The 25,218-nt window shown below is 42.5% G+C and overlaps 2 protein-coding genes and 1 long non-coding RNA gene across 8 annotated transcripts in view; 2 read left to right on the top strand and 1 right to left on the bottom strand.

Annotated features, from left to right (window-relative positions):
- adamtsl5 (ADAMTS like 5) overlaps positions 1-21,151 on the top strand; it is a 118,621-nt gene extending 97,470 nt beyond the window's left edge. For 4 of the 6 annotated variants that reach the window (XM_069928126.1, XM_069928122.1, XM_069928121.1 and 1 more), the window contains 3 exons: positions 989-1,093; positions 7,402-7,473; positions 10,634-17,097. In XM_069928126.1, the coding sequence (XP_069784227.1) occupies positions 989-1,093; positions 7,402-7,473; positions 10,634-10,977 (521 nt within the window). In that variant the 3' untranslated portion in view covers positions 10,978-17,097. Of the gene's footprint in view, positions 1-988; positions 1,094-7,401; positions 7,474-7,563; positions 7,656-10,633; positions 17,098-20,605 lie in introns of those variants that run through there. The other 2 variants (XM_069928125.1, XM_069928124.1) reach the window with 2 other exon arrangements.
- On the bottom strand, positions 12,399-25,176 carry LOC138758765 (uncharacterized). The gene is made up of 4 exons (XR_011354420.1): positions 25,033-25,176; positions 17,914-17,961; positions 13,354-13,507; positions 12,399-12,735 (listed from the first exon to the last, which is right to left on the bottom strand). It is a non-coding gene; the product is annotated as an uncharacterized lncRNA (long non-coding RNA).
- Positions 20,657-25,218, top strand: part of LOC138758764 (transmembrane protein 79-like) — a 102,065-nt gene continuing 97,503 nt past the window's right edge. The window contains exon 1 of the mRNA XM_069928129.1: positions 20,657-20,721. The gene's annotated coding sequence lies outside the window, so the exon portion shown is untranslated. The remainder of the gene's footprint in view (positions 20,722-25,218) is intronic.

The raw sequence follows: 25,218 nt of genomic DNA, 5'->3' as shown, positions 1-25,218 counted from the left end.
GCTACCAGCCACAGTTATGTCAATCTGCAGAGAAATAGATCCAAGGTAAATCCACAGGACCATAAGAATGGCAGAGAGGATCATTGGAGTCTCCCTTCCCCCTATGGACGTAATCTACCTGGAATATTGTCTGATGAGGGCACGGAAAATCATTAAGGACCCCTTCCACCTCTCAGCTGCTCCCATCATGAAAGATATACAGGAGTATCAGAGCCAGCACCACCAGGCTGAGGAGCAGCTTCTTCCCATGGGCAGTAAGAATGATGAACGTCCAAAGGAACTGCTCACACAAACCATCTGAGGCTTTCAGATTTACAAAACAACATATTTCTTTATTTGTCTGTATGAATAATACATATATATTTGATTGAATGTGTGTTAAGTCTGATTGTGTTTCCATGTTTTGCAATGAGGAATGGATTGTGCAATCCGATGTCAATAAACTTGGCTTGATAAATGGCAGAACATACTGGAAATGTGGGGAGCATCATTTATTGAAAGAGGTGACTGTAAGAGTATGTCAATAGTCTGCTTCACTTGTACAGGAACCTAAATAACTAAGACAGAATTTCAGACCATGTGAAGATAGAAGGCAATGAGGAAGAGGCAGGAAAGTGAATCTGAGCCCATCATCAGATCAGGAAAGTGAATCTGAGCCCATCATCAGATCAGCCATGAATAAAGTTGATGAAAATCAATTTTAAAAAAAACTACAGATGCTGAAAAGGATCACTAAAAACAGAAACTGCTGGAAACTGTAACACTGAAATTCTGATGAAGACTCTTTGATCTGAATTGTTCCACAGACATTTTCTGACCATTTTAGTGTTTCCAGCACATTTATTAAAGTGGAGAGTAGGTTTGAAGGCCTGTATGGCCTACACTGGACCTTATTTATGTATTTTTCTTATTCCTTGAACACTTTTGATGTTGGTGACCGAGGTGTATTTTGTTTTCTCTTGCCCATCCCCACCACCTCTCACTTCAGGCTGGATTTACACAACGCAGCGACCACAAGTTCAGCCTCATCACAACACTAATATTCAAAGCGTGCTGCCAAGACGTGACGTGAAGCCCAGCCGCCATCAGCCCAGTGAGTACAAGGGTCATAGTGTTTAAAAACACACAATCAAGCCTTTCAGCTCCACGAGTCCACGGCGACCCAAGTTGGCTACCTGAGTTAGTCCCATTGGCCCACACCCATCTAAACCTTTCCTCTCCAGAACCTTACCCTTACATTGCCGTCACCTCTGCCCGGTGATCTCCAAAGCAGCACTTGGATCCCTTCTCAGATTGGCCATTCCACTGTAGCTTGGCTGACTTTTATTTGTGACTTAGGCTGGCCGCTGCTTTAAAATGACTGGTCTCGCCTCTATCTGCTGGCTTTTAAAAAGCTCCCCTGCTCCTCTTCCTCTCTGTGGACTCTGGTTGCAACTTTGAAACCCACTCGACTAGTTCCCTCGCAGCTGAGGGCACATTTGTCAATGGTGAAGTCATTAAATTCCAGAAGGCTCAAGAGGTCAAAATGGAAGAGCATGCAATTCTCACAGGTTTGAGGCTGAGAGGTAAGTTGCTTTCAAACATCAATGTGTAAATGGTGAAAAGACTCCAATTCCGATTCTCCTTGGATAATGATTGTTAACAGAATTCAAAAGAAAATCCCAACTGATCTGCTTTTGACCCCTCTTTGGTTTCACAAATAATCTCAGATGTATTCTAAACAGTCATAATAATTCTTGTCCAGCAAATGCAGTAACAATGTGAGGAATACACTATTTCCCTTCACCCTTCTATATCCACAGTCTAAATGATTTCACTGTGGGTCAAGCTTCAATGGGCTTGCAGTGCAGTTAGTGCAATGCAATTACAGTGCCAGTGCCGTCTGTCGGGAGTTTGTATGTTTTCTCCGGGTGCTCCGGTTTCCTCCAATGCTCCAATTAATTGGGCGGCACACTTTTCATGGGCCGGAGGGCCTCCTACAATACTCCTGTATTAAAATTTAATTGAAATTAAAATAAAAAAAGGATTGGGAAAAAATCTGAAAATTATTAACTAATATTTCCTTTTTACATAACCTCATAAGTTCAATATCATTTACTGGGTGCGAAGGATCATGCATATTTATTGAGGCTATAAGTGGGTTGAAATCATATTGTGTGAGATTAATCACAAATGTTCTTATTAAATAAATGAATTAAAATCTCTCTTCTTTCTTCTTTCTTTGGCTTGGCTTCGCGGACGAAGATTTATGGAGGGGGTAAAAAGTCCACGTCAGCTGCAGGCTCGTTTGTGGCTGACCAGTCCGATGCGGGACAGGCAGACACGATTGCAGCGGTTGCAAGGGAAAATTGGTTGGTTGGGGTTGGGTGTTGGGTTTTTCCTCCTTTGCCTTTTGTCAGTGAGGTGGGCTCTGCGGTCTTCTTCAAAGGAGGCTGCTGCCCGCCAAACTGTGAGGCGCCAAGATGCACGGTTTGAGGCGTTATCAGCCCACTGGCGGTGGTCAATGTGGCAGGCACCAAGAGATTTCTTTAGGCAGTCCTTGTACCTTTTCTTTGGTGCACCTCTGTCACGGTGGCCAGTGGAGAGCTCGCCATATAATACGATCTTGGGAAGGCGATGGTCCTCCATTCTGGAGACGTGACCCATCCAGCGCAGCTGAATCTTCAGCAGCGTGGACTCGATGCTGTCGACCTCTGCCATCTCGAGTACCTCGACGTTAGGGGTGTGAGCGCTCCAATGGATGTTGAGGATGGAGCGGAGACAACGCTGGTGGAAGCGTTCTAGGAGCCGTAGGTGGTGCCGGTAGAGGACCCATGATTCGGAGCCGAACAGGAGTGTGGGTATGACAACGGCTCTGTATAAACTGAGGTCCTCCATCAGCCAGCTCCCCACCATGACTACCAGCCCCCCCACATCTCCATCGGGCACACAAAACTCAAAACGGTCAACCAGTTTACCTATCTCGGCTGCACCATTTCATCAGATGCAAGGATCGACAATGAGATAGACAACAGACTCGCCAAGGCAAATAGCGCCTTTGGAAGACTACACAAAAGAGTCTGGAAAAACAACCAACTGAATTAAAATAACTGAAAGAAATATCACACAAATTTTCACTTCCAATACTAGAATTTAAATGTGACTTCAGAGAGACATAATTTAAAAAGTATGAATTCAAACAAGGAAAAGTTAATTTATTAATTATTTCTTCTGAGCAAGAATGTGAAATGCACTGCTACCGATGGCCACAGATTTCCATCTCTGGATAGAGGCTGATAACTATTTGGAGAGCAAAGGTGTTGATGAAAATTAGGAGCCCTATGTTTTCATTCTGTCCTTTGTCTCGTGATCGATGTTCATATGGCTTTCCCTTTGGGAGCACTGAATCCAGGGATTCCCCAACAGAGAAAGGATCTGAGCACAGTAGAGCTGCCTCGACCAAGAAGAGCCACTAGACTTCCTGTATTACTATGAGCACATTGACTAATATTCCTCATAAGCAATATTTCAGTGAACCTTGCAGAATAATTTTTCAATGACCAAACAGCATTGTTCACAAAATTAACGAACATTATCTAAGTTATTTAAATTAGCCATAGTTACAAAGTCATGCATGTCTGTCCTGACTATGGGAGAGAGTGTGTGTGCGCACAATCTCACATTTTAAAGATGATTATCAAGGAGGCGGGGACTCAAGGACAAACTTAAACCCCAGTTTGTCCCTCCCTCTCCTCCCCATGCCTTTAATTGTACAATCTGTGTTTAAACACAGAAATGCTGGAGGAACTCCACCGGTCTCACACCATCCACAGTTTTTCTTTATGAAGTTGCTTGAGTTGGGGATATTAGCATGGATAGAGGATTGGATAACCAATAGAAAGCAGAGAGTTGGGGTTCAGGGCTGTTTTTCTGGTTGGCAATCTGTGGTGAGCGGGGTGTCGCAGGGGTCAGTGCTGGGACTGCAACTGTTCATGATATACATAAACGATCTGGAAGAGGGGACTGAGGGTAGTGTATCTACGTTTGCTGATGACCCTAAATTGAGTGGAATCCAATTTAAGGATACAGGATCTGCAGGGAAATCTAGATAGATAAAGTGAGTGGGCAAGGGTCCACATATTGGCAAATGTTAGGATATCTACTTTGGAAGGAAAATGGAAGATCTGAATATTATTTGAATGTCAAGCAATTGCAGTGTGCTGGCATGCAGAAGGACTTGGGAATGTTTGTACATGAATCACAAAAGGTTGGTTTGCAGGTATCAATAAGGCAGACAGAAAGTTGGTCTTCATTGCTAAAGGGATGGAATTTAAGAGCAGGGAGGTTATACTGCAACTGCATTCAGTACTGATGAGGCCACATCTGCAGGACTGTGTGCAGTTCGAGTCTCCTGCCTTTTAGAGGGATGGACTGGCTTTGGAAGTAGTGGAGAGGAGGTTCGCCAGGTTGATTCCAGAGATGGAGGTTGGCCTATGAGGTGAGATTGAGTCATCTAGGACTGTACTCACTGAAATTTAGAATTAGAGGGGATCTTATAGAAACATATAAAAATTATGAAAGGCATAGATAAGATAGAGATCGGTAAGTTGTTCCCATTAGTATGGGAGACCAGAACCAGGGTACTTAGCCTCAGGGTAGTAGATTTAGGGCAGAGATGAGGTGGAACTGCTTTTCCCAGAGGGTGGTAAATCTATGGAATTTGCTGCCTATTGAAGAAGTGGATGCGACCTCCAAATATATTAAAGATGGACCGCATGGCGTACTTCTGTTCCTATTTCTTATGTTCTTTTTTTTTAAATTTTTTTAATTTTTTTATTTTTCACACCATAAATCACGTTAGCCATGATATACACTTTTTCTTTTTCACATTTTTCTTATGTTCTTGACTGCGATTCATTATCGTGAGAAATAGTGAGGCTTGGAGCTTCTTATTTAGCTATGTGCAGTTAAATCGCTGAAAAATGCTAAACTTGTTCTAAGGTAGCCACCCAGTTTCAATTATCAGACCACCCCTATTGATTACCATGCCTTAATCTCCCAGAAGCAGGTGACCAAGTTGTTTCTATGTTAAAGGTAAAAAGGCCATGGACATAACTTAACACATACTCTATATTTTGTTATCATAAAGAAACATAACCCAGGTGAAAACAGCGCTTTAATCTGGCAGGTACTGGTCCTGATATGAAACTCGAGGAAGTGTGTTCGCGGTACGTTGTCACCCGATAAAATCTCATCGGCAGCAACATGGTCACGCAAAGTTGTTTCCAACAGTCAAAACACATTCCTTAGTCTGTCTTCTCTGAGAGTTTCCTGTCAGCTACTGAGCTGCTGGCATCTAGAAAGAAACGCTGAAGGTTACAACTCCTGTAATCTGCGTCTCTCCTTCCAACCACAGCACAGTGCTCCCCAGGGAAACTTGCAGGATCGCCAAGGATTTGCATTTCCATAATATATCCTGGTATCCGGAATTCAAGCAAACGGCAAAAGAAAAATCTAGGAAATAAATATTTAAATAGAAGTTAAAAATTATCAAAGTTAATGTTCTCTGAAGTAACACATAAGCCTTTAGTGAAGATGGGAACAAATATCCAGCCAGCAGAGTGCCTTGGTCGTGCTTGTCACGTCTAACAGCTGTTTGAATAAAGTTTGAATTATGTTGTGTTTGAATAAAATGGCATCGCCCCAGCATGAAGAACTGGTTGATGCCGCTCGCTGTTGGGGTGACTTGATGTCTCTCCTTATCCCTGCATAGTAAGAGTTGCTCTAGTCAGAGGCTTTACCTGTAAACTTGGGAGAGGAGGGGGTAAATTATCTATTATGTTATCCATCTTTCCAGTTGGAACCTGCAAATGCAGCAACAGTTAAATGTTTTCAAAGAATGTGACTGGGAAAAGAAAAGTAAAACGCTGTAAGGTTTATAAATTTATGCAAGTGAAGTTTGTTCAGTGAAAGCTCAGTATCGTATTTTTGTCTTTTGAACTGTTTATTGTTAATCAGGTGTATTTGTTAGGCCAGTGGTTATCAACCTTTTTCTTCCACTCAATAGGATGCCATAGGTATGTGAGTGGGGGGGGGGAAAGGTTGAGAACCCGGAGTTAGGCCTTGTAAGAGTAAGTCTGAAGCAACTGGAAAACTTGCTTATCTGGCATCAACCAATCCTCATTGGTGCCAGATACAAGAGGTTTTACTGTACTTACAAAGTGAAGGGTAAGAGGAAGGGCAGGATGTGCTTCTCAAATCTATCAGGTCACAAAAGAGGATGAGGAATTCCCAGTGGGGAATAAAGGGAATGGAGAAACCAATTCCCAAAATTCATCACCACAAGTAACTCTATTCCTAATTAATATTATCCCTCTGCAAAATCTCATCAGAGTTGACTCAATCCAGAGAACATTTTAATTAGATATATATCCTCTACTTTACCTCATCTGGTATCAAAGAAGGCTGAACTGAAAGCTGAATAATATAATGATCCTTCCCCCTTCCTTTCAACTGCAAGAAGTGCAGGGATGGATCCAACCCACGATCCAAATTTATCTGGCTTGGTGTCCAGCTGTCCCCCTCGATGTGAGACCCCCTCCTCTGTGCATGGCTCCCACCTTTGTTGCGTTCCCCACCCCCCCGCCTGTCAGTGCGTACTTCCCCCACTCTGTTATGGATACACCCCCCCAACCCTCTGTGCTGGAAACCCCCCCCTCCCGTGACATTGTACCCCCTCTCATGATGTCTTCCCCCCCCATGGTGACATTATCCCACTGTCTGTGTGAGCCTTCTCCTTGCATCTTTTCTGTGAGAGACCAGTGTCTGAGAATCCATCTCTCTCTCTCTCTCTCTCTCTTTCTCTCTCTTTCTCTCTCTCTCTCACCTTTTCTGTGTGTGCATACGACACCATCTCTGTGTGACTCCTCGTCTCTCTGCAATCATCTGCCTCTCTGTTGGACTCCATCTCTCAGTATGTGAATCCTTCTCTTTGTGTGTGGCTCATCCTCTCTTTGTGTAAAACTCACGTTCTTTTTGTATGACAATCCCCCTCTTCACTGTGCCATTCTCCCCCTCTCACTGCTATTTTGGGGTTAGTTATTTTGTTTTAATTGTGACTTATTTTTCTCCATTTTGACTTTTTTTTGTGTGTCATTTTAATGACTAACTCTTGCTTGTAGTGCATTTCCAGATTTGAAGATGCCTTCCTTCCGTGACCTGACATTAATTCCATTTATTTATTTAATTTATGATAGCATCAGTGTGGCCTGCCTTTCAACCACTGAACCACCATCCGGCCCACGCATGGTCAAAGGCTGCCCACCCCTGGTTTAGTGTCTTTCTTGGAGCTGTAAGCATTAACCAACATGTAGGATAACAGGTCAGATTCATGGAAGTAATTGCTTTCTGTCTTTGATCTAGGTTACTGCAGGAGGTGTAAGAAGTCAAAAGGAAAATCTCAAAGGATTCAGCAGTATTGTAAGAAAGATTTTGGTAAGACCTCAATGAAACATAAAACATTACTTTAAATGTAACTGGACCTAATTATATGATACACAAATTATTTTCTGGCTTCTTCCTCAGGAAAGGGTTCTAATTTGAAACTGAATCAAAGAATTTCACACTGTCTTTCTCTTGAAAGGAAAGGTCAGCACTATTGAGTGAATTCATTTGTCTTAACAAGAATCCTTGCTCAAAGCAAGTACAAAATACCAAGTTTTGCTGCAGTGTCTCATCTGCTCCCTTGCATTGGGACTTCTGCTACATCAGTTTAATTTATTTTAATTTGGACATACAGCTGCGCAGTAACAAACCCTTCCAGCCATAAACCCGTACACCCAAATTATCCTACAGCCTATCTGTTTGGAGGGTGGGAGGAAACCAGAGCACGCAAATAAAATCCAAGTCAGCACTGGGAGAGCATACAAACTCCATACTGATGGCATCTGGTTTGGACCTGGGTGGCTGGCATTGTAATAGTGTTTCACTAACTGCTAGGCTGAACTTTTTTTTTTGCCTTTAACTTGTTGGATATAATGTTTCGGTTTCTAAGAGAGTGAGTGGATTGCCTTGGTTAGATAAAGGGCACGCACGATGCAATAGACTCTCACCTAGATCAGGCTTGTCCCATTCTCACCTCAGAGAACGGGTGTTCAGCAAGAAGCCTCAATGTCTTTATGCCAAGTCTTGAGAATCAACCAGGGTATCAATTGTTCATTGTCGCGTCTAATCTGGGTATCTGCGTGTTGGGCATTGACTGGCTTTCGATTTAATGCCTTTAGCACTGACTCCCATTGACCTTTCATTATTTGTGGAATGCCCCCACCTTCACATCATCTGTTGAACTTAACGCAGTCAGTTTGTTCACATTCGTTTTCTGTTTACAGTTCTTTACATGTTTACGCTATGTACAATTTATTTTTTACACTACCAATTAGTGGTAATTCTGCCGCTCCTGCAGGATAAAGGAATCTCAGGGTTGTATGTGATGTCATGTATGTTCTCTGACAATAAATCTGAAATCTAATGGCCTATTGATATAATTTTTACCATTGATCCTGCTCTTAGGCAGATGAAAAAGCTAATGCAAGGAGATTTGCAGCAATTATGCCAGGAAAGATATTATTTTAAGCAGAGAATGATTTTTGCACCTTCCATTAGTTAAGAAAAATTGCCTTTACAATAATCAGGGAGTGTGCAGAAACTTCTGATATATGAACAATTGTGTCCTTTCACCCAAACCAAGGCATGTTATGGATATTTAGTCAATAACTAGAGAACCACAATTAGCCTGAGGGTATTAGGCCAGTGACCCGTGTTCAAATCAGACCCTGTCTGTAGGGAGCTTGTAAGTTCTCTCCATGATCTGTGTGGCCATTCCCTGGGTGCTCCAGATTCCTCCTATTCTCCTTAAAAACGAACAGGTTAATTGGGTGTAAATGACTGGTGCAGGCTTCAATAGTTGGAATTGGCTTCTATCATATTGTTATATTTTAAAAATAAATTGTCTTTTGATGCTCCTCCTATGTCTCCTGAAGGAACAGAATTACACCAAAGGAAGCTTCCCTTTGGAATACTGTTCTGTCACACTGAAGCCACTTTTTGTATATACAGCAGAGGGAAAAAATTATATGCTTCTATATCTGGAATGGCAAGGACAGGAATCAGTCTTGTCACGAGAGGTGTAACAAACACAAAATGTTGAATGATCAGATCACCTGTTTTGCAAACTTTAGTGGAGGAGGGGTTGTTATCTGGGGACATTGGGGCAACTCTAATTTTGAATAATCTTGGGGTCTCTTTGAAGTCATCTTTAGTTGGCATGTTGGGCACAGACTAATGTTTCATCCAAGCTACTAGATTAACACTGCCAACTGATTTAAGCAAAGATTTTTTTGGGGCAAAGCATCGCGTAATCCTGAGAGGATTGAGGAAGGATATGTGAGAATGATTAAACATGAAAGTTTGCAGATACTGTGGACAAAGTAAAAAATATAATGCTGGGGAAATTCAGCAGGTCAAACAGCAAACTTTATTTAGCAAAGATAAAAATACATAACCAATATTTTGGGCTTGAGCCGTTCATCAAGGTCTGGACAAATGTGGGCAGGCGTCCAAACAAAATGGTTTGGACGTGGAGGGGCAGTCCCAGAGGCAGGAGATAAGTGAGGGAGGGCACATCAGCAAACAAGGGGAGGGAAGATGGCTCTGTGAATAGAGAGAGAAAAGGGTGGAGAGCTGGTGGAAAGAAGATAGAGGGATTGAGAAGGGAGTGAGCTACCAGAAACCAGAGAAGTCGACATTAATGCCATCCGGCTGAAGAGTCCAGAGATGAAAAATTAGATGTTACTCTTCCAATTTATGGGTGGTCTTGGTTTGACAGTACATTAGGCCATGGACAGACATGTCACTGCAGGAGTGGGGTGCAGAATTGAAATGATTGACCAGTGGGCGATCCCTGTCATTGATGTGGACAGAGCGAAGGTGGTCAGCAAAGCAATCACCCAGTCATCATCCAACCTCTCCATGATAATGATTAAATTGCTTGGAAAAACAACAACTTTATTCCATGGAAGTGATTGGACACTTTGTGAGAGAGAGGTTAGTCGAACATGTGAGACTCGAGGCTTCAAACATTCAAAGGGAGTGAAGTTAAACTGAACCTGTGCAATAAGAAAAAGGTGAGGCCTCAGCTGGAATATGTATCTCATTCTGATCACCACATTTTAGGAAGGATGCTGAAAATATTTATGAGAATTGTGTTCATGTGGTAAGTTTCAGCTAATAGGTACAGTACACCTAGACCTAGAGAAGCTGAGGGTGTTCTCCTTGAAGCAGGGAAGATTGAGAGGAGATCTGACAGAGGTTGAAAAGACTCTGACATGGCTGGAAAGCAAAATTAAAAAGAAGAGTTCCAATCAGAAGATGATTCAAAGAGCAGGACACCCAGTTAAAATGTTGAACAATGGCCACAGGGAGTGTGATTATGACCTGAATCTCATTGTCAGTGAAGCATTCAGAGGGGAATTGGATGAGCCCTTGAGGGGGAGTTTCAGGGCTATGGGATAAGAATGAGACAAATGGAGTTGCTCGACAAGTATGGATTCAAAGTGCCTGATGATTTGGTGATTTTTATGATTTATTTTCTGAACAGTTTTTCGTGGAAAAATCCTGGGGAAGAAAATTGTGGGTTCAGAAACGCGATATGATGTACAAGTGAAGGAAACGTATAAAAACCAGTACCCAATAGTTCACAGGGAATATATCTGGGTGCCAAACACATGTGACTGTCCCTACATTCTGGAGAAGCGAGAGTACATCATGATGGCAAGGCGGCACGTGAACTTTGAACAGACACTCAATCGAATCCTTCTGGAGCACAACAGCTTTGTGAGACTCTGGCAGCCCAGGGAAGACTTGTTGATGAGAGACATGAACAAATATTGCAGCGATACTCGTAAGGGGACTGTTGGTCATGCACAAGGAATTACAACCTAATGAATTATTGGTTAGTATGTGGAAAAAGCACTTGACATTGTGTAAAAAAAAATTATACCTATTCATCAAGTACATTTAGCCAGCCTATGTTATGTATCTCTTTCTAAGCCAACATCAGTGGTCACTGGAAGATATCATTCGATGGGTCAAAAGCAAAATTGTGTCACACTGAATTATTGGAGTTCCACCAGCTGTGGTGTCAAATCAAGTTTTCATATTGGAAGGAAGATATCCGAAGTTATTAAAACATCAGTTTTGAACAGTTGGGCAGGTTTTGATGAAAGGAATGTTCTCTATGATGAACCATTCAATATCCTTTGTACCAGTATACACAAGATTATTGATGGTGGCAGAAGCGAAATATTCAAGGAAGCAGCCAACCCAATATTACCTTGTGATTGAGTACAATGGTTCTAACAGTGCTGAACCTCAAAGCAGTGCACTTAATTGTTTCACCTCAGTTATTCAGCGCATCCGTTTCCTGAGGGATGCTTCCATCTCTGCACAGATGTTCATTGTCTTCTTCATAGATCACTGGCCTGTAGTATACCTGACATATTCTGAAATTTGGGTGATGTGTTATATCCCTGGGCCATTCCTCTTATTCCAATTATTTAAATACATGTATTATCTATCTCACTAGTGTGATAAGGGCTAATCCCATTGCATGATACATGACGTTTCAAAGCATCAAAAACTTTTAAGAAGATATTTTATCATACACCTTGTCATTAAAATTGTCAAATATTATCTTAAATCATTTCACCTCTGACTTCCATGTATATTCAACCTTTGAAGACATATTTAATATCATCTACATGCAAGGTCTATAACATACCAAAAGGATCCTGTTATGTTACAAATCATTATCTTTCACAACGCAATCCAAGACCTGCATCTGTGCGCGTCTCTAATGGAAATTTATAGAGAGGATTCAAAAGTTGTGAATTAAAATCATTATTAAAGAAATATTTTGTGGTGGCTGTGGAAACTACATATTTAGCAATTATTTGTGGGTCTTCATTAGTTATCTCAGTTTCCTGTATTTGATCAGGATTCACTGCAATCTGGGCTCATAACAAAAGCAGGTGAATCCTGTTACCGTGGGACTGGTGAAAGAGGGGCAGTGGCAACAAGGGACAATGACTGTCGGAGGAACAGAGAGGACGTGGAGAGGTTTGGACAAAGTGTATATTGTGCTTTTTGAAGAGAAAAGGGCAAAATAGCATGGGAAAGGACAGAAAGCAAAAGCTGGCATGAACATTGGCTGAGAGAGCACGTTTTAACATGAAAAGGATTTTATAAACAAGGTGATCGCTGGCAGATTAACAGGAAAGAATGATTGGAAAACAATGTTCAAGTTCAATTTTATTTTCATCCAATTGTACAAGAGCAACCTGATGAAAGAGTATTCTCGGTCCTCGGTGCAAAGCATGCAAACCCACATACAGACATAAAACACATACAGACAAACAATCCATATGGGCAGTCTCAGAGGGTGTCAAGTATTTTGGTGCAACCTGGAGGAGCAACTGCACTGATTCTTCGACATTGATTAGTTCCTGGTACATTCAGGAACTTTACATCTTGGGCTGACCATCATTTTGAATAAGCCTCCATGAGTCAAATCAATTTTTTATCTTCCTTCTCTTCAGAGAGCAGTTTCTTCTTTGTATTTCATGCACAATTGTAGCATTCCTATGGAAGAAAAACGAAGGAAGGGAAGGATTTTCCTTGTCCATTACGTTTTCTTCACCCCTGAAATAGAACCAGGTGCTACACATGAATAATTGCAATCAATCTGAGAGATCACAGAATTAAAGAAAGATCAATTGTGCTTCTACGAGTCCATTTCAAGCCCTAATGTACCAATTTGTTTTAAAGGCACTGGTGCATTAAAAGATCAGCCAAATGAAGTAAGGGCCCCCCCCCCCCCCCCACTTTTCACTCCCATCCATGTCAATTATCACCTTTTGTCTGTGCTCCCCCCGCCCTTTCTTCTCTCCAGTGCCTGCCTGCTTTTTAATCCATACCTCAAACAAGGTCTCAGCCCTTGACATTGGTTTGCCTCCTATGGGCACTGTGAGACCTGTTGAGTTCGTCCAGCATTTCTGTGCTTTTACTACAATCACAGCATCTGCAAACTATTTTGCTCAAAGTAAAGCAGACAATTATTTTTGGTGGTGTGTCTGAGAAATGGAAACCTATCATCGTGTTCAAAAAGATGACATTTTAAACATGTTATTCAGCAGAAACATAGCTTATTGTCCCCAGATCTAGTTTCTGGAACTCTCTACCTGTCAACCTAGTGCGAAGGTGGGAGAGAAGGAGGGTACCATCAGTGGCACAGCTGGTAGAGCCACTGCCTCACAGTACCTGAGAGCAAGGCTCAATCCTCAGATGCCCTCTGTGTGGAGTTTGCATGGTCTTGGAGTGCGCTTCCTTCAGATGCTCTGGTTTCATCCCATATACCAAGGGCACGCAGGCTGGTAGGTTAGATGTCCACTGTTAATTGTGTGTGTGGCAAAATCTAGAGGTAATTGATATTAAAGTGGAGAGAATAAAATTGAATTAGTGTAGGACTGGTGTAAATAGCCAGTGTGGATTTGGTGGATCAAAGGCCTGTATCTCTGCTGGTAGGACATTAGCCTTTCTTTCTGTGTCCTCACAACCTGATGCCGATCAATGTCCCACAACTTGCAGCCAGCCTCACAAATGATCTCCCATCCAAAGAAACAAATCAGTAGATTTCATTTTATCTGTGATAAAATCCATCCACAAATCATGAGAAGTTGAACAATTTTTCTCATTGAAATATTACTTCCTTTGTGAATATTTTGGCTTTCTTATCTTTTCTATTTCACATCTTATCAGTGGCGTCCATCTCTGTTGACACAACAAATTAACAGTGCTGTAATCTGCTAGCATTCCAAGTGCAGAGATCGTTCAGGAGTATTTTTAGCTCTTAATGAAAATACACAAAACTCTCTGACCTGCCAATAATAACAGATGAGCCAGTTAAATGTACAATAGACCTTTTCAAAGTAATTGCAGGATATTCAACCTGTACATATAAAAGTATTAATTATGAAGGATAGTATGATGAGGATTGATTGAGCATTTATAAATGGGTTGGGTATGTTTATCTTGGGTCAGAGGAGGCTGGGGTGGGTGGGAGGCTGGTGGAAGCCATCAAAACTATCTGGACCATAGATTGGGTAGATAATAAGAAATGATTCCCTGCAGTAGAAGGGGCAATGATAAAGTTATTGCTCACAATAATTTTCCAGGATAGATAATTCTAATTTGAGAAAGCAAAGATCTAAGGCAACAGAGGGCAGACTGAATTGGAAAGGAGCTACCAGAGAAATCTGCAGAACCGGGCACAAACTCTGCCTTCAAAGGGTATTTGGTTAGATATATGAATGGGAAGGGTATGGACCAAATGCCAACTAGGTCAGCATGGACAAGTTGGGCTGAAGGGCTTCTTCTGTGCTGTATGGCTCTTAAGGTTAAGGGCTTAAGAGGCTCAAAGTAAGAATATTTGCACCCAGAGGGTGGTTGGAATTTGGAACAGTCTACCAGAGGAGCTGGTGACAGCAGAGACTTTCACAAGGTTTAGGAAGGATCAGAAAGTGGGATTAGTCTAGTTAGGAATGCATCAAGTCACAGTCATTATGGGGTTTCTCCAGCGCTTTTGTGCGTTCCATCGCAATCCCAGCATCTGCAGGTTTTCCTCTCACCATGTGGTGTAGATAGGTACCAGCTGCTTGACGTGTTATGATGCTCTCTGACTGGATCATTGTATGATAAAAATGATATATCTTTTGGAGAAATAAGCCCCAACTGGTACAGTACGTAATTGTTGAAACTGATTTTCATTCAGTGGTACTCATAGATTCCAATATTTAATACTATGTTATTTTTAAGATCTAAAATGCACCGATTATTTTAAAAAATACCAAAAAAGACAAGGTTCAAAATTAAAGTTCAGATCTATTGTCAGAGAATGTGACATCGCATACAATACTGAGATTTTTTTCCTGTGGACAAGGCGAAATTTCTACTTATTGGTTGTGCAAAAAACTACTCAAGAAAATGCATACTCAGTAAAACAAGTAAAGGCATATAAACAAACTGCAATACTGAGAGAAGAAAATCAATAAAGTGCATAAGTGAGAGCCTTAAATGAGTCCCTAATTGAGTGTTGTTGAGGAGTCTGATGGTGGAGGGGGAGCAGCTGTTTCTGAACTTGGTGGTGTGAGCCTTATGGCACCTCTTTCCTAATGGCAGCAGGGAGAACAGAGCATTTGCTGGGTGGTGTGGATCCTCAATGGTCGCTGCTGCTCTCTGAAGGCAGCGTTCCTTGTGGATGTTCTCGATGGTGGGGAGCATTTAGCCTGTGATGTCTTGGCCTGTGTCCACTACCTTTTGAAAGGCTTTCTGCTCAGGAGTATTGGTGTCCCCATACCAGACTGTGATGCAGCCCATCTGCTCACTTTTCACCACACAGAAATTTCTGTAGAAATTTGCCATCTTTTCCAATGTCACACCAAACCTCCAAAATCTCATGAGGAAGTAGAGGTGCTGACGTGCTTTGGTGTGTTGGGTCCAGGAAAAATAGTCTTGAGTTAAAAATAAAAATGGAAAATTCAAACTTGAAAGTGATTATGGACTTGAGAGGTGGGAGAGGAGGAGGAGGGTACAGCCTTGCACATATCATTGCTATTACAGGTACTAGTGTTCTTTATTTTCAATTTATTTAAGATGCAGAAGGTTCACATCTTTTTTTATCTAATATCGTTAGCACCTCTTGTTAAGATTGAACACGGTGATCAGATATGGGATTATTTACTGCATTTTCTCTCACTGGCTCAGTAATATTGCAGTCATATTAATGGATCCAGCTGAGAGGATCAGAGTGATTGAACATGACAGCAAGGTGCTGTGTTTGGCACAGAATTTGTGGACCATCAGAAAGTCCATAAGATTCAACACGGGTAAATACTGCAACACATTATTTCATTTCAGGCAAAACATGAGCAAACGCATCATTAAATAAGGTGTAAGAGATGATGTGTATAACGTGAAAACACCTGGACACATAAATCATTATTGACAACATAAGACAACTAGAATGAGCACAGAAATTATCTAAAAATATTGCCTCTGTGGAAAGGGATTTCCATTGTAAGTTATGATTCGGTACGGAGCAAATCACTCTGTAACCTCAAGAGCTAAAGAAACCACAAAAATAAGGACAGAGTAAGGATAAACCAGCTGCCACATGTTGGATTTGCCTGTACGATGTACTCTCCTGCCCCTGGGGAAAGGCAGGAAGCCACTAACATGAGTTCAGAAGATTTGAACGAGAGTGAGGTTTTGTTCAGCAATGAGCTCTCGGTCAAGGAATCCTAGCTCCAAAGAGAGTGTTATGGCATGAGGTTCAAGGCTGAGGAGTTATTTTACAGCTCATAACAAATGTTAAATAAATGGGGACACACACTGTCAATTAGGAGACACAAAATAAGCTGGTGACAGTGCGGTATACTTAAAAAAACAACGATGTTGCTTTTTTCACTGTGCAGGAAGAAACTAGGAGACATTATGTGTTGACTCCTTGAAATGTCCTCTTAACATCATCAATAAAGAATTGAAAACAAAATTTGAAAATCATTGATAAATTTTCTCCCCATTTGTTCTGGTCACCAAAGACTCTTGCAAATTTCTCTGACTGGTTGCATCACGGTTTGGTATGGAGGTGCCAATGCACAGGGCAGAGGTTTGTAAACTCGACCAACACCATCATGGGCACCAGTCTTCATTAATGATATTTACAAGAGACAGTATCTCAAGGAGCCTCACCACCCTGACAACCTCACACTGCTATGATCAGGAAGGAGATAACAAGAGCTGCAAGACATTACACAAACTGCTTCTTCCCTTCGCCCATCAGATTCCTGAATGGACAATGAACCACAGACACTACCTCACTTTCTCTCTTCTTTTGCATTAATTGAGTTATTTTTTAATTCACAGCAATGTTTACTTTGTAACGCTGCCACAAAGCAACAAATTTTGTAGCACATGTTCATGACAATAAATTCTGATTCTGATGGAGCAGGCAACATCATTATAATTCTTTTTACACAAAGACATCTCCCATCATGTTTATTCCTTAAATAAGTTACAGAGTTACAGAGAAAGGTTGATCAGCCTGGGGCTTTTTTCTCTGGAGCGTAGAAGATTGAGGGGGGATTTGATGGAGGTGTTCAAGATTTTAAAAGGGACAGAGAGAGTTAACGTGGATAGGCTTTTTCAATTAAGAGTGGGGGATATTCAAACCAAAGGCCATGGTTTGAGATTGCAGGAGGAAAATTATAAGAGGAACATGAGGGGAAATTTCTTCACGCAAAGGGTGGTTGGGATGTGGAATAAGCTTCCGGCAGAGGTGGTTGAAGCAAGGATGTTATTTACATTTAAGGAAAGACTGGATAATTACATGGAGGGGAGAGGATTGGAGGGGTATGGACCAGGTGGTGGTCAGTGGGACTAGGAGGGTGGGGATTTGTTCCAGCATGGACTAGTAGGGCCAAACTGGCCTGTTCTCTGCTGTATATGGTTATCTGGTTAAGTTTCCATGACTAACCAAAAATGTAGATTTTTTAAAAAGCTGTCAGACCCCCAGGATTCTGAACAGCCTGAAATACGTCTCATGAAGCCCAGTGAATGTATTCACCTTTAATCCCTTAAGGTATCTAATGCCAACTCATCTCCATCTTCGTCACTGGTCCTCAATCAGGGAGTTTCCTAACTCCTAACTTTCACTAGAATATTAACAGTTTAAGAAGATTTTAAAATAAGAGAAATAAAGACAGGCATCATAAGCGATGCTGTAATCCTGATAAATGAATTAAGAAAATGTTCAAAACATACCAAGGGCTATAGGTCAATTGGTCATAATTGGGCAAACTGTGGTTTCATCTGAAAGACAAAATCACAGAGAGTTAAATGCTTACGTTCAGTGGTCAGAGCATTGAGTATAAAAGTAAGGAAGTCATGTTGCAGCTATCTAAATCTTCCATCAGCCACAACTGGAGCATTGCTTGCTATTCTGCTTGCCCCATTACAGGAAGGATGTGGAGGTTTTGCAAAGGGCACAGGAGAAATTTATCTGGATGCTGCCTGGGTTCGAGGGTATGGTCTAAAACAGGTGCTCGGTGATTAGTAAGGGATTACTTAAGGTGGTATGTGGGTGAAAAGAATAAGTTTTGAAAACCACTGTTTTAATCGTACCTAATTGACTCGTTATGTGCACGGTTTCAGAGCTCCAAAGGAAATGGGCCAATGACAATTTCTTCCCAAGCAAAATATTTCAGTAACAAATTAGGTCGAGAGCAGTGATTCTCAACCTTCCCTTCCTCTCACATCCCACCTTAAGCCATCCCTTACTATTTACAGAGCACCGAAGGGACGGGGATTATGTAAAGTGGGATGTGAGTGGAAATAAAAAGGTTGAGAGCCGCTAATGTAAAAGGAGAGATTGGACAAACTTGGGTTGTTTCCTCCACAGCGTCGGAGGCAGAAGGAAGACCTACTTATAAAATAAGTAGGGTAGACAGTCAGAAACCTTTTCCCAAGATAAAAATATCAAGCACTAGAGGAAATGCATTTAAGTGGGGGGGGGGGGGGGGGGTATGGCAGGTGCCTGAAATGGGTTGCTACAGGTCATTGTGGAACGAGATGCAACAGTAGCTGGACCCACAAACCTGCAGGAGATGGAGGAGAATGGATCATCTGGAGGCAGAGAGATTTAGTTTTGTTTGTCATTGTGTCTGGTCAAGGGCCGATCCTGTGCTCTACTGTTCTAAGTTCTAGGTTGTGCAGCATTTCAAGTGCTGAAGTCAGAGGTCCAACTTAAATTACTTATCCAAATCCCTGAAGTGAGCTGTTTACCTTGGTACAAAGAACAACTAAGTTCTGCAAGAACTCATCAGGTAAAGCAGTATCTGTCAGCGCTTTGGGCTGAGACCAGCCTCGGATTCCAGCATCTGTTCCCCTCAGTAAGAATGACGACTTAAAGTCGTTCTCAAACAGAGAAAATAAAAAGGAACAAGAAACAAGAATTCCTTTTTCCCTCCGACAGCACTGAATGAGCTGCCCATATTAGCCCTCCCACTAACCCTACTGTTTATTAAGCTATAATTTATTAAATAATATTTATTTATATACTGTCAAACCAAGACCACCCGTAAATTGGAGGAGCAACACCTAATTTTCCGTCCTGGCCCTCTCCAACTGGGCGGCTTTCACATTGACCTCTGCGGTTTCAACTCGCCTACTCCTCATTCTTCCTCTCTTCCACATCCCTCTGTCTTCTTCCCTCCAGCTCTCCACCCTCTTTCCTCTCCAGTTACAGAGCCATTTCTCCACCCCCTGCTTGCTAGTATACACTCCCCTCCACCTGTGGGACTGGGCTCCTCCCCCTACCATTTCGTTCTTACCTTTCACAAAGGGCTCAAACCTGAAACGTTAGTTACGTATCTTTATCTTTGCTCTATAAAGTACACGGTTAGGACAGCTCAGTTAGCATTGCAGTTCGCCCAGTTCTGTAACAGCACCAGTGACCAGAACCTGGCTTTGAATCCTGCACTGCCTGTAAGGAATTTGGACGTTCTCCCCATGTCTGTGTGGGTTTCCTCCTAGTGCTCCGGTTTCATCCCACTGTTGAAAAATGTACTGGGGTTATAGGTCTCATTAAATTTACACTGTTTGATCTGCTGAGTTTCTCCAACATTGTGTTTTACTCTTTATTTATTTTTATTTTGTTTGCCTGTATGTGTGTTATGTCCGGTTGTGTGTGTGCATGTTTTTGGACTGAGGACCACAGAACGCTGTTTTGTCGGGTTGTACAATCAACTTGAATTTAGGGTTGTTGTTGTGGTGGCTTTTTATGTATCCTCTTTCCCTTCAGCAAAAACTTAAAAACACATTCCTGCAAACAGTGGTCTTGACCCTTTGAGTTCATGGGGTTATGATGTGATGCCAACTTCCCCTCTGCCTCAAATTCAGCGTCGACAGAATGCAATGCAGGTCATTTTTTTTAAATGGATTTCAACTTGGAAAAAGATTCTCTAGTTTTAAAAGCTTCAAGTTGCACTAGGTACTCAAAGGGTTAATGCTGCCTCATTCACATTCATATTAGCTTCTTTATGTTACTTCAGCAATTCCATGGTGATATGCAAATGATTACAGATTAAAACATTGAGGGCGACAAATTTGTCTCCAAATTTTGGAGCTATGGAAGATTGGGTTTGTTATTTCTTCGTAATGGAAACTAACACCAATCAATATAAAATGTCCAAACTTCAGAATGAGTGTGAAAGCAATTATTATTGGATTAAATGCTGTTTGGTTGGAGCTTGTTAAATCTCTCAAATTATCCCCGCCAGAAAGGCAAGGCTCAGCTAATTGACGAATAGATATTCACTAAAGGGAAAAAAAAAGCATTTCTTTTTTTTTTAAATGATCCTTGTCTCATTTTTCCATTCCCCCCCCCCCCCCCCAAGCAAACCAATCTTTATTCTCATCAGTAGGATGTTTTGCCAATTAATGGTATTGCCTTCAGGATCCTATTGGAAGGCGCACCAGTTTAAGTGTGCCAGGTGAATCTACCTGCAGAGAAGAGATGCCAGGAGTCTGAACAGAAACAGAATCAAAGCCCAAACATCAAGGCAAAAGAAGGTATGCTTTGTTTCATTTAACTCTAGCTATTAAATAATTTAAGGGCTATTTGTAATATCATGCTTCAAAGCCAAAGACCCCTAATGAATGAAACAGCAGTTCTAATTTTGAGCTCAAAGCAATGAAACGTGGTATTAAATCTATCTTCTGTTCCTTATCACCTATCTGCAGGAAATATCTTTCTGTAAATGTCAGATGCTTAATGTACTCAGAGGACAATATGCAGGATAATGGAATGTACAGTATATTGTGTGAACTGCTACAATGAGCCAAGGCACCCCTGTTCCACATGTAATTGTGTTGTGTTGAGATACTGCCTCCTGAAAGCTATAAAATATGCTTTCTGGCAAAGCTGCGAATCATCCACATCTGAATGTCGGTAAAGCTGTGTGTCAGATAAAATAAAAGGAATTGCTTTATTTCAATGTTATTTCCAAAATCTCTTCATGGTCGATGTTTATGGATGGATGTTTTTTTAAGACAATTGATTGATACGAGTTTTCTTTTAATTTCAATGTCACAGAGAACAAGGAACATGATTGTACTGTTATTTTCTCTGTACTGTGGGGAACATTTCCAGCTTTACCAGTTGGGTGTTGACCTGTTTGGGCAGAACATTCACTCATTATAGATCCCTAAGTATTTTCAACTTGTTGAATTACCCCTCCTTCTGCCAAAGTAGGTTTTGAAAATGGACTTCCACAAAGAAGTGAAACACGAAAGACTACAGACGCCATGATTGTAGTCAATACACAGAAATGCTGGGAGATTGCATCGTTGAGCACCTTGGCTCTGTTCGCTGCAATAATACGTCTGTCCATGCACTGTCAGACTGAGACCACCCGCAAATTGGAGGAAAAGCACCTCATCTTCCATCTGGGAACCCTCCAACCAGATGGCATTAACATTGACCTCTCCGGTTTCTGTTAGAAACCGCCCCACCTCCATCTCCTCCCTGTCTTCTTCCCTCTAGTTCTTTCTGTCTCTGTCTCTCTCTCCCCTTTCTCCTCTGTGACCTTTCACTGAGCCAAAATTAACTCTCATCTCTCCTCATCATATCCAAACAGCACCTTTTGTCTGTTGTCTCTCCCTCCCATTCTTCCCCCTGCCTTTCCCCAGCCTTTCATTCAGATGCCTGTATTTCTTTACTCGTTTCTTAAGGAAGGGCTTAGGCCCGAAACGTCAGTAAGATATTTTACCTACTATAGACGCTGCAAGACTGACTGAGTTCCTCCAGCATTTCTGTATTTTGCCGCAGAGAAGTGATCAAATAGAAATTCATTTTAATTTTGCGATACAATATGGTAACAGGCATTTCCGGCCCACAAGCCCAAATATACCCATATGAACAATTAACCTACAAACCCTGTGCATCTTTGGAATGTGCGAAGAAACCAGAGCACTTGGCAGAAACCCACACAGATATGGGGAGAATGTACCAACTCATTACAGACAGCTCCGGAATCGAATAGCTGTAATAGCTTTGAGCTAACTACGATACTAACTGTGTCAGCCCACCTTTGTCACAAGCATTCAACATGCAAGAAATATGTGGCAGCATGTTGGGCATTTCCTGTAAAATTCAGTCCTGTTAAATTCATGTTCAGAAGGCGAATGCAAAATGGAGCCAATGAATATCACCAGATCGCAAGATATTGGAGCAGAAGTAGGTACATTGGCCCATCGAGTAAGCTCTGCCATTCAGCCCCATTCCTTACCTTTCTCCCCTTAACCCTTGATACCCTGAATAACCAAACATGTCACTCTCTGCCTTAAATACACCCAACGACCTGACTTCCACAGCTCCCTGTGGCAACAAGTAACAGAGACTCATGACCCTCTGACTAAAATGTTTTTTCTGCATTTCTGTTTTAAATTGACACCCTTTTATCCTGAAGTTATGCCCTCTTGTCTGAGAATCCCCTACCATCTGAAACATTGTTGCCACATCAACCCTGTCACCTTAGTTCATGGGAAATAAGTGATGGACAACATTCCTGACATTACCAATCATGTCCATATCCCATGAATAAGCATGTTAAAAAAATTCATTGATGATTTCAGTGTTATCACAGATAATGGAAAAGGGAAAACTAGACGTAATGATATTGAAATAAGTGCCTGTTTTATTTTATAAGACTAGGTGGCTATACTAAGTTCTCGTTATCTACCAATTTACCATTCAGGATCCATGTATTTCTGAGGGAGATATATAGAAGAGCAGTGGGTTGGTTGGTGGTTTAGATGAGGTCTGCCATGGTGGTGGGGTCCGGAATGAGTCAGGTGTGGCACAAGGGTCCAGTTTGGGCCACATATGGCACTAGAGTCCACTGTGTGGGTCATTAATGGCATTGGGACCTGGTGTGACGCTGGGGCCTGGAGTGTGGGCCTGGTGTGACGCTGGGGCCTGGAGTGTGGGCCTGGTGTGATGCTGGGGCCTGGAGTGTGGGCCTGGTGTGGCGCTGGGGCCTGGTGTGGCGCTGGGACCTAGTGTGTGGACCCAGTGTGGCGCTGGGGCCTGGTGTGGCGCTGGGGCCTGGTGTGGCGCTGGGGCCTGGTGTGGCGCTGGGGCCTGGTGTGGCGCTGGGGCCTGGTGTGGCGCTGGGGCCTGGTGTGGCGCTGGGGCCTGGTGTGGCGCTGGGGCCTGGTGTGGCGCTGGGGCCTGGTGTGGCGCTGGGGCCTGGTGTGGCGCTGGGGCCTGGTGTGGCGCTGGGGCCTGGTGTGGCGCTGGGGCCTGGTGTGGCGCTGGGGCCTGGTGTGGCGCTGGGGCCTGGTGTGGCGCTGGGGCCTGGTGTGGCGCTGGGGCCTGGTGTGGCGCTGGGGCCTGGTGTGGCGCTGGGGCCTGGTGTGGCGCTGGGGCCTGGTGTGGCGCTGGGGCCTGGTGTGGCGCTGGGGCCTGGTGTGGCGCTGGGGCCTGGTGTGGCGCTGGGGCCTGGTGTGGCGCTGGGGCCTGGTGTGGCGCTGGGGCCTGGTGTGGCGCTGGGGCCTGGTGTGGCGCTGGGGCCTGGTGTGGCGCTGGGGCCTGGTGTGGCGCTGGGGCCTGGTGTGGCGCTGGGGCCTGGTGTGGCGCTGGGGCCTGGTGTGGCACTGAGGCCTGGTGTGGCTCTGGGACTTAGTGTGTGGGCCCGGTGTGACGATGGGGCCTGGAGTGTGGGCCCAGTGTGGCACTGGAGACTGCTGTTTCAGGCCAGATGTGTGGGTTTTGTCTGATTCTGGCTCAGAAGCAAGCGCAGAGTTACACACAAGATGCAACTGACCATAAAGATAAAACATACAATGAAATTGTTATATCCATGGAGTGGTTGACCAAGATATATCATGACTGTCTTTGTGGCATTGCCAGAGGCCTTAGTGGGATGCATGTTCCTTCTCTGTGCCCCTATATCTTATGAATTATGACAAGAGTTAAATTAGATAGCAAGGATAAAGCTTATGATGCTGTGATAAATTTGAATGAGAATACTATCATTTTTGTTCAATCAATTACATCAGTACATCCCAATATATAATTTTAATGGTTAACCCATTGTCTTGAAGACCCCAAGAGATTCTGAAATTATCATGCTGTATATTCTCATTGTTGAATCTTGTACAATCACCCAACACACCAAATTTATTATTTCCTATTTTAAATTACTGAAAAGGGAAAGAATTTCTGCACTGATCTCAGGTTCCACCTGAAATTGTCCAGATATTTAAAAGTCGGTGCTGTCTGCCTCCTTCTGCAAGGGAATTACCTTGAAGCTCTCATTGTTTCAGCATCAAACCTGGTGTGTATCAGCAAAAACTGCTTGAATTCCTTGTGTGCTGGAATGTAGGGCATGGAGATAGTTCTGTTCACCTGATACCGTCATTCAGTGAAAAGAGGTCAATATTTTTAGCCATCTTTGACAAAATGGGGAGGTTAAAGTTTGCATTAAATTAAGAGAAGCATGTAACATGGCCTGGAAGATGAGATAGCATGAGAATTAGGAGTTTTCAAAGAAAAATCATGAATGTCCTTATAAAATTAAAATTATAAAATTTAGTTTAAAAACGCATTAGATTAAATAATCCACCAGCCCTGGAATCAATGTACACAGATCAAGGAAGAATAATCTAAGATGTCCCAAATTCAGGAATTTAAGAGATGATCTCATTGATTGATGAAAGATTCTGAAGGAGATTAAAATGACAGAATAAAAAACTGTTTCTACCGGCTGGGGAGTCTAGATGTAAGAGATGGAATTGCAGAGTCATTTAAGACTAAGATCACTCGAAATGTCTTTATGCAGTGGGGGATGTAAATCATTGCCTCAAGATCTTACTTACCTCAAGAGCTGCAGATGGACAACCACTGGTGTGGTCAACACTGATATCTCCATATTATTAGACACTGAAAAACAGAGACATGGACATAAAGCTGGATCATCTGTGGTCCTATTAAAAGACCGAGCTTCCAGGTGAATTGTGGCCTTGAATTGTTTCCATTCCTGAAGATTTAAGTTGATAAACCTT

Source organism: Narcine bancroftii, chromosome 3 (assembly GCF_036971445.1).
Source record: "Narcine bancroftii isolate sNarBan1 chromosome 3, sNarBan1.hap1, whole genome shotgun sequence".
NCBI classification, from domain to species: domain Eukaryota; kingdom Metazoa; phylum Chordata; class Chondrichthyes; order Torpediniformes; family Narcinidae; genus Narcine; species Narcine bancroftii.
The sequence above is the reverse complement of the archived record's forward strand: the minus strand, read 5'-3'. Positions and strand labels throughout refer to the sequence as shown.